Source organism: Poecilia reticulata, chromosome 1 (genome assembly GCF_904066995.2).
Source record: "Poecilia reticulata chromosome 1, P_reticulata-male-v2, whole genome shotgun sequence".
Lineage (NCBI taxonomy): Eukaryota > Metazoa > Chordata > Actinopteri > Cyprinodontiformes > Poeciliidae > Poecilia > Poecilia reticulata.
In genome coordinates, this window is record NC_088830.1 from 6721865 (window position 1) to 6734669 (window position 12805).

Consider the following 12805-nt stretch of genomic DNA (forward strand, 5'->3'; position numbering starts at 1 on the left):
TTTTTCTCGCTCTGTAATTAGCCCTTTCATATTTTTTCTTTAAGCCAGCTACTAATCTTCCACTCTCATCCGCCACAGCTACTCACAGGAATTATTTTTTTATGCTTATGTTGAAGTATGTAAAAATCACTATTAGGTTAGTTTGCATGTTGGATGTTTTTAGAAAGAGGCAGCAAAGTAAAAATAAAGTCTGATTGTGTTTCCCGTATGACTTTAGAGCTTCAAGGGAAAAATAAAATAAAATAAATAATAATAATAATCACATAAAGATCCAGAAGCAGCTAGCATAATAAGCTCAGGTGTTTAATTGCTGCTGGAAAGAATGAGGACCTCAAGAATAATGTTGTTTGGTCAGGTGAATTTAAATTAGAGCAGCCAGAACACAGTGACACGCTATATTGGCATGAATCCAACATTATTATCCAACAATGTGGGAATAACGTTGGTGAAGCTCTATGGAGCAGGATGTGGCATGACTGGAAGCTTTGATGCAGCAGGTTCCTCCTCACTACCTGAGAATCCACAGTCACTTCCAATGAATATCAACTGGGCGGGGCTTGTGGGAAATTTTTTTTTTATCACCTTTAGCAAAATGATAAATTTATCTAAAACAAGAGCAATGCGTAACTTTTTAATGGCGTGTCCAAATGTAATTGCGAGTCGTGAGATTAGTAAATGAAATATTTTGTAACACTTTGGTATTGTTTAGAAATGCAGTGCTATGGTGTGTGTGTGTTTGTATGTGCTGTCTTTTTTTAGCTCAAGTGTGACGGCATACGTAGGTGAGGGTGTGTCTCAAACAAGCTGATGTTCCTACTGCAAACAAAAAGCTGGTATTTGTCACTTCCAGTAAACTCTTGAAATGAATTTCAAATGTACACAGAGGAACGTGTGTTAAGTTGTGGTGTGACGCATGGTGAGTGATTCTGACACGACAGAAAATCCAAACCGTGACAGATTAATTGCAAGTTAAGTCTGTCACGGTTTGTTAAGTTATTGTCGCGCTTTTGAAAGCTCGCGTCTAGCTAGTGTCGAGCTCGCGTGAGCGGAGCAAGCAGTGAGCGTTTCTAGTTGACGCCGAACATCGGTGACGTAGATATTCTCAGAAAACGAGGGATTACATGAATTCCAGTGGAGAGGGACCTGTTCTACCAGAGCACCTTCCAAATCATCCAGCTTGAGTGAAGGTGGCGCACTATCCAGTAAAAAAAGAATTCAGGTCCACGAGCACGACCATGTGCCACGACAACGCGCGAGACAGACCCACTAGGCGGGAACGGCTTGTTTGGCGTGCGCCCCTCTCACCCAGTTCAAAGCATATACACTAAAAGCTACAGTATGTAACTTTAAAAAATAAAAATAAAAAAAGTTCCCCCCCCCCATATTTGTTAAAAATGTCCCCATGTTGTGACAGTACGTTCTGTGAAAAAGCAATCTGCTCCACTTCCTCTTTGAGCTGTCTGAAGGCAATAGGCTACGTCCTACCAAAAACAACCAATCAGAGCCAGGAGGAGGGTCTTAGCGCTGTTAATCAGTCTCCTGTATGCCCTGCTAAATGTGCTAGTGGTGGAGAAACAACTTACCATTACAGAAAACACTGTCATCGGTGGCTATGCTAACTGACCTGAGCATTCACAACAGACTCTACTAGCTACACTGTGAAAGGGGGGGGGTTGAGCAGCGCCACACAGAGGTTGACCGACAGCACTATTACCCACCTCCGGGGTCTGATTGGTTATTTGGAGTCAGCACCAGGAACACTGGGAGAAGGCAGTTGGAGCTCAATGTTTTTCACAGATCATGTCATACTGTCAACAAATATGTAAAAAAATATATTTGTTATTAAATACTGCAGCTTAGAGTCAAACAAACAACGTATTTGTAATTGTCTCTGGGACTTTTCTGAAATGCGTGGTTAGTTTTGAGAAAAGTAGTTTTAAAAGTAGTTGAAAATACAAATAGAACACTGCCCCAAATGCATGAGCTATACATGTACAACATGTGCAGAGGAAATCATTTTTGCTTGCCCCGCCAATTTCCCGGTAATAAAATGAATTTTCAAGGGGAATGAGCAGAGCATTCTTTATTCTATTTACACAGGATTTATGCTGTAAAAAACTTTAATATGTAATATGTTCCCCACAAAAAGAAAAGAGAAATAAACTCAACGCTTTGAGAATCCGCCAGGGCAACCCTCTTCAGGGTCACCTGGTTCATTAAACCTTTATGTCTTCAGGGTAATAAACTTTCCCCTTCCCACTCTTTTATCAGAATGTTTTTCAATAATTTTTGTAATAATATGTACACCTGTGGTTTATTTAAGCAAGAAAGTGCAGAACGACGATAAATACTAAATATTTGCAGGCGATTTTGGTTAAAATAAATAAAATCACATATGAAAGAATAACAAGGTTTTTTGATTAAATCATTTTAAACAAACAAACAAAAAAATCTAACTAATCATTTCGAGTACGCAACAGTTTTTTACTTAGACAATCCGAAAGAAGATGTATTTGACTCAAATCGATGTGCTGTAGGATAGTTCTCTTTTTTTCCATTTCACTTGAAAGCACCAGAGATTGAGACGTGTTCTCTGTCCCACCTCTGACGCACCCGGTCAGGTAAGAAAACTTCCCAGCTTTATTTTATTTTTTATTTTTTTACCTGTGCGGTCACACAGGTAAACACTCTGAAAATTCCGTCAGTAAAGTAGGGGGGAGTTTGACCTCCCTAGGGGTGTCAGGGCTTCCGTAGCCATGGCTGAATCCCAGCTTATGTGCATGGAGGACGGGCACATCGGTGTCAAAGTCCCGGAGTCCAAGCCGGAGTTCTACTACAGCGAAGAGCAGCGTGCTGCCATCGAGGAGCTGCTGAAGAATGGCGACGGCGCCTTCAAGACGCGACTCAAGGAAGACGACGCGAAAGACTTTTTATCCGCGAGGGAAGTTAAAGTTTTCGTGAGCACTTTCAAACAATATGACTCTAATGACACCAGCAGCAGCAGGACGGCGGAACAGGGAGCCTCTGGAACCGACGCAGACTCAGGGGTTCATTCTACCTACTGGCCACTGATGTCGGACACCGAGGTCCCGTCGCTGGACATCGGCTGGCCCAGCGGGGGGTTCTTCAGAGGGGTGACCCGGGTGGCAGTGCACACCCACCCACCCAAAGACAACGGACCGCACATCAAGGAGGTGGTACGGCGGCTCATCCAGGAGGCGAGCAAGGTGAGGAGAGTTCAGGGACCTAGAAAATAGTTATATTTAAATGATGTCAACCGGAGAGTTTGTTTTACATAATGATGCAAAGCAAAAGGTTCAGCTTTTACATTTACCATATACATCCAGAAAAAGATGGAAACCCATTAGAAACAGATGTGCAATGAACAGGACCATGATGCTTTGGGTCCATGGACTGTAGTTTGTGCTTTAGTGTCCTCCGAACATAAATTTGTTTGTCTTTCATATTCCTGCATTATTTCTTGAAAGAGTTTTATCCACTAAACCCTACCCCAAAAGTTAATTTATGTTTTTTTTTTGTTTGTTTTTGTTTTGTTTTGTTTTGTTTTTTGGCATGGATTATGCTGAAGCATTCTTCGGGGTTTAGTCATTTTAAATAATGAAAGGTAAATTAATACCAATGAAATATTTTTTAGCTGATATATATAAGAAGTAATTAATTAAGTGAGAGCAAATGCTTTTAATGCCAAAGTGTTAGAAACTAAGTCCAAACATGGGAGTTTCTTTAACATAATGGGAAAACTCAGATTTGTATGTCAGCCTCTACAGGAAATGACATCACATTTTTTACAGCCTGAATAATGGGACTTTCTTGTCCCTTTTGTTAGTCAGTGGGGCAAAAGAAAGTATCATGTGACTCTCCTGGCACAAATAATCCAACTTGAAGGCTGAAACTCAAACAGACTCAGAAATATAACATAGTAGAACATTGTATTCTAACAAACTTTGTTACTTAGCTTACTGAATTATTTTTCCAGTCTTTTTTTTTTAAAAACATTGAGTTAGAATGCTAAAAGAAAAACCCAGCAGTGAAACTATCTGCCCAGGATACACCCACATCTGAAAATCTTACTTCCCTTCATAAGGTGAAGGCCTGTAAGCGTAAACTTTAGCTTAGAGACAGCTTTGAGTGATTGTAACTTTGGACCTGAATGAGAGTAACCATGCAACAGGCAGCTGCAGTGTTTACTCATTCAGTGCCGGACCTGAGCTGAGTCATCCGTTCCTCTTGCTCACAGTGAGGCAATGATGTGTTCCCCCCTTTGGCCTGGGCTTGCCTCTGCTTTCCTCTTTAAAAGTGGGTCAGGAGTACAGGGGCATGAGTGTGAAGCCTTAATTTACTGTTTTTAGTTTTTATTGTTTTATTTCCTAGCTTATCTCCACATTTTCCTGGAACACTTTTGAATTCCCCCCTGTCTTTTTCCTTTGTCTTTGTTCCCATTTTGTCTTCTGTGATTTAATGTGCCTGTTTGGCTTTCACTTCATTTGCCTCAGTGGTTCTGACTTGCTTGCTAACATTCTTACAATTGTTTCTTTGACAACTCCCTGGTTGAAAATGACAACATATTACTGGTTTTCTAAGTGGTAAGGCTTGACGTATAGACAGTGACTTGCAATGTATTTCACTGCCTAATCAGTTGTATGTCTTCCAGTTATTATGTTAGCTATATAGGCAGCAACCAATTCAAAGTTTTAATTACTAACTTTTGGTTGTAACCCCAGAAAGAATAACCTGGCTTGTTCTTAGGGTTCTAAGAATAACTCAGAGTAATAGTAATATGCTTCTACTTCTTTTATTGTATTTCTATATTTTACATAGTGTTGACGCATCCTTTTTAGGTCTTAAAAAGCCTTAAACTCATGTATCTAAAATTAAGGCCTTGATATGTCTTAAATTCATTTAAAAAATAAATGTAAGTTGGCCTTAAGTACAGTAATCACAGGTCTTAAATCTTTTATATTCTATATAGTTTATTTTTGGCAAACGTTTGAGTCGCACACAGACATGTTTACATTGTGTGATTTGAGGCTACCACTAACTAGCTGCTAATATACCCTTGCTAGCTAGCAAGCTTTTTTGAATCTTAGTGTAAATTTAATGCCACTTGGCTGAGTGGCGTTGGCCTTGGCCACCGGCTCTCTTCTGTTGCCAACCATACGATGCTACGTCAATTCTGTTTTAAAAAGAAAAAGCTTGGCACTGCTACTATATAAAATATGTTTTATTTTATACATTTCTGTCATGATACAAGTCTTAAATTTCATCCATAACGGTATTAAAACGTTTTTTAATAGCCATACATTTTAGTAAGGCTTTTAGTAACACCATAGGGTGTTTTGCTATGAAAATACATTTTCCTAATAGAAAGCAGGACAATAGAAACTGGTAGGTTTCTGTTGAAACCTGCCAGAAACTAAGCCGGTCAGCATAATTTTGACCTTACAACAGGCAACACACACACTTAAAAGTGATATAGAATCAAAGTACATATTTGTAAGAATTATATGCACATGACTTTATTCTATATAGTTCTCTTGTACGTGTTTTGTTTGTTTAATTGCAAAAGATAAAGGGCAACTGTCTGCAGGCCATAACTTGTTGCTCCAGTTATTACCCTAAGCAAGCCTGTTCAGTATTTTTCCTGTGAGTGGAACCAGCAGGGCTTTTCTTCCAAACAGGAAAAAAAAACATTTGCTGGCATTTAAAGAGAAATCTTTTCCGTGACTTCACCTTTCTCCCGCTCTTTTCCTGCTAGCTTGCTCGGAGCATGTTCAAACATGCCTTAAAGCTACTTTTGCTTGTTTCTGAAGCATTTACTTTTCGATGGATACTTGATGTGTATTGTAACTTATAAACATCTATTTGTTTTTTATTGGGTGAATGCTAAACCTGTAGTTATTACAACCCCTATAGAAAAGAAGGCACATGGTTTTTACACAACAAATGGATTTAGGACTTAAAATCGTTTTGTAGTTTAGAAGATGCATCTGCAGGATTGATAAACCTGTCTAAAAGAAAGCAGCAGAATGAAAGTGTGTACTTTAAATGTTTATTTTGAACAAATATCAGAAAATATAAGAAAACAAAAAAAAATGATATATCATGCTAATAATTATATATAAAAACAAGACTTTGATATCAGATTCAAAATGGAGAAGATGAAGCTTATTAAATATCGCCCTCAATTGTTTCATCCAAATATGTTCCACATTATACATATTTACACATCTAATTTTTACTCATGTCACAATTTCTACTCTTGAGCTGTTTGGGGGTAAAAAACAACTCAAAGGGACTTTTTAGCACATTATCAAAGCAGGCAAAGCATCAGTGGTTTTCAGGGATTTTGGCTGAGCAACGTTAGCTTCACTGCATGGTTCCTTTGGCAGCCTCCCGTTGCTCACTGTCCAGATCTTCAGTTTTTCCCTCTATAATCAGAAGGTGGGATTCTGGATGTGGGGCAAAGAAGTAAGCAAAAGTTCAGTCTAAATCTTCTGATTAAAAAAAAAGAAAACTTTTGACAGTGTGTCTAATAGCTTATTAGGGTTTACATTTTAATTAATTAAAGCACAGATAGAAACCCCTGAAATCTTTGTTTACTGTGTAGTTGTTTTTTTAACTGACTTGATAAAATGCAACACCCACCAATTTCACTGTAGGTTTCTAGAGAAAATGTACCAGATGTCGCTGAGAAAACAACATAGATCCACAGACTATTGGACTTTTTTTTCTCTCTTTCTCTCTCTCTGCAGGTCATCGCCATAGTGATGGACATGCTCACAGACATCCACATCCTGCAGGACCTGATGGATGCAGCTTGCCGTCGGTCTGTGCCTGTTTACATTGTGTTGGATGACCAAGCTGTTCCTCACTTCCTGGACATGTGTTCCAGGCTTCAGATTGGCTCACAGCATCTCCGGGTTAGTCAGCACTTTTACATAGGCAGCATTTTAAGTAAAAAAAAAAAAAAGTGCCATCAAAGAAGAAAAAAATTGAAGTTTTGACGGATTTTTATAGAAATTAAACTTAATTTTGAAAGGTGAAAATGATGTGCTTAAATCAAGCTTACCAACGCATTTGTTGATGTCACTACCAATACTAGGTGAACTTTCTGAGGAAATTAGGTGACTTAATTAAATGGTCAGAACTGCTTCTTCTGCTTCTGCTTCTTCATAAGCACTACTTTTGGTGGCCACAAGAGGCCGCTAATTGCACGCAACGGCAGACTAGAGTCATAACATTGTGTAAGAAAAAAGTGGAAAGAGTGAGATTCTCAATAGGATGAGTGAGACAGGCATCTAGATTTAACTGTGAGAACATTGAGAGGGCAGAAGAAGAAAAGCAAAACAGAAAAAGAAACTGAATCTGTCTGTCGTACTGCTGCAACCTGAAAGTAAAAGCTTAGTTTCATTCAAACATTTTATTACATATTTGAACAATAGCAACTGTTTTTTTTGTCTCCAAAAATCCAGAAAAATAAGGGTTTTTTTTCTCAAATGCAGAATGAACAAAACATTCGTATTTTCCAGATCAGGCTACAATAAAATTCTGTGTGAAACTACATGAAAGTCGTGTGTACATTTCAAGGGAGCCAAGCCCAAATAACTGAATCTTCTAAAAAAAGTTCCAAAAATATTTGACTTGCATTATGTAAACTAGAGGGGTTGCAGTGTTGAAAGTCAGTTTATTTCTATTTCATCCTTTTTGTTAATCTTTAACAAGTAAAATAAGGACTGATTGTAAAAAACATAAAGGAAATTCTAAAAGACTTGAAGAAATCAATGCATCACTCAAATGAATGTTTTGTTATTTTATTATGAATGATGCTTTAAATTGTTCTTACTAAATCTCCAGTGCTATTTGCAGCTTGATTTTGCTCTGAACTCTGGTTTAAAACATCTCACATGTTGTCTGTATTATTTCCCAATCTAACCATCTCTTAACTTGTCGTTGCAGTTCATCCGAGCAAGATCGCTTCAAGGAGTTGGCTTCAGTATGTCCTATGGTAAACTCCCTGGTTCGCTTTTTAGTAAATACATGCTGGTGGATGGAGACAAAGTTGCCTTTGGCTCTTACAGGTAAGAGTGTTTGTTTTATACCATACATAAAAAAAGTATAAGATGTGCAGGCTAAAGAAAGGCAGTCAGATTTAGATTTCTTTATACTTTTGATTCATTTCATCCTCTATAAACCAAAAATTGACGATGAAACAAAATCATTTTGTTCAATGTACTTCAAATGTATAAATACTTATCCTGAAATGTATTCCCAATACAAGTTAGGGCAATAAAACGTTTGTGAACATTTTACAAATGACAAAATATTTTAACAAATTCTTAGTCTGAATGCAAAAGGAGCATTAATAAATTCCCTTTTTTTTTCTTTAACCATTGATGTACGTTTCAAAACTTTAAAAATGTGCTTCAAAGAATCTCCACTGAGAACAGAAATCAAGTTGGATCAGTCAAAGTAATTTAGATTTTGAAGTTGAGGTAGTAAAGTACAGTCTTGATTCATTCATTCATTCATTATTTTAACCAAAGCTGGTAGACATACCCGCTGTAATCATTAATCTTGTTAATGTGTCCAAAACAAACAAATCATTTCAAGGTGACGAACGTTTCTTCTATGTTATTTATTAATATCTTTTCATCAATGTCAATGAGCTTGACTGTGTCAATAAAACAAGGCGAGGCAGGTTGAAAAATCTTTCTTTTATTGTTTCGAAAGGAGACCCAAAGGGTGCCAGCATAAAGCAGCTTTTTTCAGATACAGAATTAATAACATTAGCTCACATTGCACCACCTAATTTTAATTTAAAAAAAAACAACCCTATTTTGTAAGGTTTAATATGCCATGATATCTCTTCACAATCTTCATGACTACCAATGTGCTCTCGCATTGTAGATTTTAGACGTTAGGAAAATAGTTGTTACTATTAATGTCACCAAACTTTAAAGTGTTTCTCACTTTGTTGCCTCTTGTTACTCTTAGCGTTTTAGGTAAGAGAAAGTCTTCTATCAGTTTAAAATGTTATGGTTCAATCCTCTACCTGTCAAAGTGTCCATGTCCAACACCAGGAAACCTCACTGTGGGCCACATGTGGTCACTGTAGATAAAAAGCTGCATATTGTTATACAATATAAAAAAAACAAAAAACAATACCAATGCTTAGTCCCATTAAATTTAACATTACCTAGTTAAAGCTAAAGAGATGATGAAGAGCACTGATGATTGTCTTTATTCTTATCTCGGTTCCAGTTTCTCTTGGTCTGCTTCCCGTATGGACCGAAACATGATCACTGTGATGACGGGGCAGGTGGTGGATGCCTTCGACAGAGACTTCCGTGAGCTGTATGCCATATCAGAGAAGTTGGACCTCTACAAGGAGTTTCACGTCAGTCCCCCTGCTGCCAACGTCACCGCCACTATTCGCTCCAAATTGGAGCCCAAACGCCCTCCGTTACCGGCGACCACATCCCGTTTCCAGGTCAGCCTCGGAGACTCTCGGAATGTTGAAATCCAGGTTCCTGCCCACAAATACTACAATCCCAAATACTCGCTGCTGTTCGGAGGCTCTGCACTTCCTGCAAGATCTCTGCATGACGAAAGATCACAGCCGGGTCTCGCAGATCTTCACGAAGAGGAGGGAACGCCTCGCGTGGCCAGCAGTCTTACACTAGATCCTCAGAGTCCGTTGCCCTCAGAGGCCCCAAGTGAGAACTTCAATATGCCAAACAAAGTATCTCTGGGGAAAAAGAGAGGCTTTACTTGGAAGTTGTCGAGGAAAAAATCTCCGAGTAAGCTTTCTGTTAAAAATATAGGAAATGCTTCACCGACAGAGACTCATCCCAATGAATTGGAAGACGGTGCCACGGTGGTTGTGGTAACCCCAACCAAACTCAGTAAGAAGCTTTCTAAACTGGACCAAAGAACGTTGTCTCAGCAAACTGTCACCACGTCGCATGACAAAGAAAGTAAGTGCCTAATGTAACAAAATCTACTTCTGTTCCTTCACAAAACCCTTCTGTGAAGGGACAGGACTATATGCCTGTAGTCATAGAGTAACGGATGTGAATGTAAGAAGGTTTGGTTCACTTTTTAGCCTCTTTTCACACCCAAACATTGTCATTTTATACTACCATTCATTAATTTTAAACAAATTCCTGCTTTTTTTTACTTAAAACATCATGTGAGTTCTTTTTTTTTACTGAAAAATGGTCATAAAATACTGATATTATCCTCTGTACGTATTTATTTATTAAATATGATCAGTCAGACCTTTTATCAAACCAAAGTCACTCCCAAGTCTCCATATGCTGGTGTATATTTCATAAAGACATTCAACCAATTTTTTCTTCTTTTTTTAAATTTAAATATAAAAGATTAAGTTATTGGTTGTCAATGCTGTTATGATCCTCCTAAAAGGTATGAACTGCCATGTTTTTGGCATAAAATCGTCGAAGGTTTTACAACCGTATTTTGTACTTTCTGCTTGGTTGTTTCTTACCCAGGAAAAATCCGGTGTTTCACCAAAACATTGCAAACGTACAAAATGGCAACAGGCAGAAAGATTTTACTACTAATGCAAATCAAAAACAGAATAGAAGTATGCAGAAAAGCACAACAAAAACACATTTAAAACTGGAGTACTTCTCTTTTTGCATGAAAATAGTTCACTAGCTTTTATTGTTTGTTTTCATTTAATATTGAAGTGTTTCATCTCACTAACGTTTTAAATGGTCTTTTTTTGTCCTTCTTTCCACAGGTTTGAAGAGTCGTCGTCATGGAAAATCAGGATGTAAAGCATCCTAAGCTGAACTTGTTTGACAGTTTTAATAGTGTACAGTTACATGATCTTAAAACAGATGAGGAAATGACTTTAATGACGCTGGTGAGGCACACTGCAGCGTCATGCACGTTTGAATGAAGACCAGATGAATGTCCAGTCCTTCAGGTTTTTATCTACTGGTTTCACATCTGGAGCCTAATGTATCATGAGGCTGATCTGGCAGAATCTCTGGAATCACATATTTGTATTGAGACCTTTTAACACATCTTGTTAGGAATCCGGGTTTGTTGTCTATTTTTATTTTTTCTTGCAAACATGGGTGAATTTTTAAAGTTGTTCAGGGAATGTATTTATGCGTCGCACCTGTTTAACTAAATTACAAAGTAAGAAAAGCCACATTTATCCTAGAGAAATATTGTTTGGTTTCAGATTTAAATTAGTTGCGATGAGTTGCATCTTAAAATGTTTTTTCAAACCTATTCAGCCACGCTGACTCTTCAAAATATATCGAGCATATATTACTATGATGAATCCTGGTTTGCGACAAAGTTTATACACTACTGATATTGCTGCTAACAGACTACAGATTAGATTTGTATTTACTGAATCGGGTCATTTTACTTTTATTTTTGCCCACATATATGATTATGTACTGAACGATGATTCCTGTGCATTGCCTTTCTTTGCCGTTTGTAGATGGATGATGTTAAGAAGATAGAATTGGTATCTGCTCAACCGACACATTAACTTTCCTAACAATGGGAAATAATTTAAAGTAGAGGTGTTTAAAGAGACATAGACATGCTTTTCAATGCTAAAGATGAGCTACTCTTGAGTTACCACACTAAATAAATACTTTGCAAAGGTTTCTGGACCTGATGCACTGAACCCAAATATTGAGCACCACAAACAGTGTGTGAAGTTTAACTGTTAACTGCTCTTATTTGTAATGGGAACCATTCAGAAGTCCAACTATACCGTAAAGGATATGTTTCAAGTTTAATTTGACATTTACCCAGAATCCTCTGTCTTCTTTTCAGCAACATGATCAGCCTCTATGGTATTTTTCTTGACTCCGGATGGCGCTACATAAAAAAAGTTCCCTTTTATTTGAAGTAGGCAGCCCTCATTTGCATGGTGTGTGTTTACAGTGTGTGAAAGCTCATGGTAGCATTTGTGTTTTCTTTTTTTTTTTATGAGAGAATTGCTTACCATCAGATTACTCTCATCTTGGTGACAGGAAGATGCGATGGAGCAGCAGATGTCAGTTGATAGAAATGCCTGTATAAAGAGATACACCATGGTTGGTTTTGTTTCTTTGCACTTGAAATAAAACCACTCCATTAAGTTGTATTAAACTTAAAAATTATATACTGTGATGAACTTTAGGAGACTTTTAATTCTTTTTGCATCATTTCGCACAAGTAACTTTGAACCGTTTTGATTTTTGTGTTACGTTTTGATTCACTCAGTAAAAAAGAAGAGATCCTCAAAGCCTTAACACTTAAATGAACAGACATTGTTACCCATTTCTTGGCATGTTGGGTTGTTGGATATAGACAAAGGTTTGATGTCTATCATTTATTGTTTTTGTACGTTTCAATAAATCTGTTATCCACTGAGTCAATTTAATGCACTACTTAATTTAGGTGTTTTGTTTTTCACGGATTCTTGACTGAAAGTTTTCCATTCAATTCAGTTTAGTTCTTTAGCGCCAATTCACAACAAAGGTCGTCACAAGGCAGTTTGCAAAAAATAATTTCAATTCAGTCAGATTCCAATTGATGCCAGTTATCAAACAATAAATTATGCTCAATTCATTATTCAAAGTAGTTTGAAACGTTTTTGGTGTCTTGTCATCTGCCTGCAAAAACATACCGCCTTTCATTGTGGCAGAAGATTCAAAAACCATTCGGTCAGACTCGCATGCTTGTTGAAACGCAACTGCCCTGTTTAATAGTTTCGTGCTTCAGCTTTGACAAGTTATTTAAC

At 37.6% G+C, this 12805-nt stretch overlaps 1 protein-coding gene across 1 annotated transcript; it reads left to right on the forward strand.

The window, feature by feature from the left end:
* The first annotated feature begins 2466 nt into the window (after positions 1 to 2466).
* Positions 2467 to 12435, forward strand: fam83fb (family with sequence similarity 83 member Fb). Its single transcript, XM_008434514.3, has 5 exons — positions 2467 to 3227; positions 6774 to 6941; positions 7978 to 8099; positions 9283 to 9998; positions 10790 to 12435. Exons 1-5 carry the CDS (start codon positions 2757 to 2759, stop codon positions 10834 to 10836), a joined length of 1524 nt encoding a protein of 507 aa, XP_008432736.1. The 5' UTR covers positions 2467 to 2756; the 3' UTR covers positions 10837 to 12435.
* The last annotated feature ends 370 nt before the right edge of the window (positions 12436 to 12805 follow it).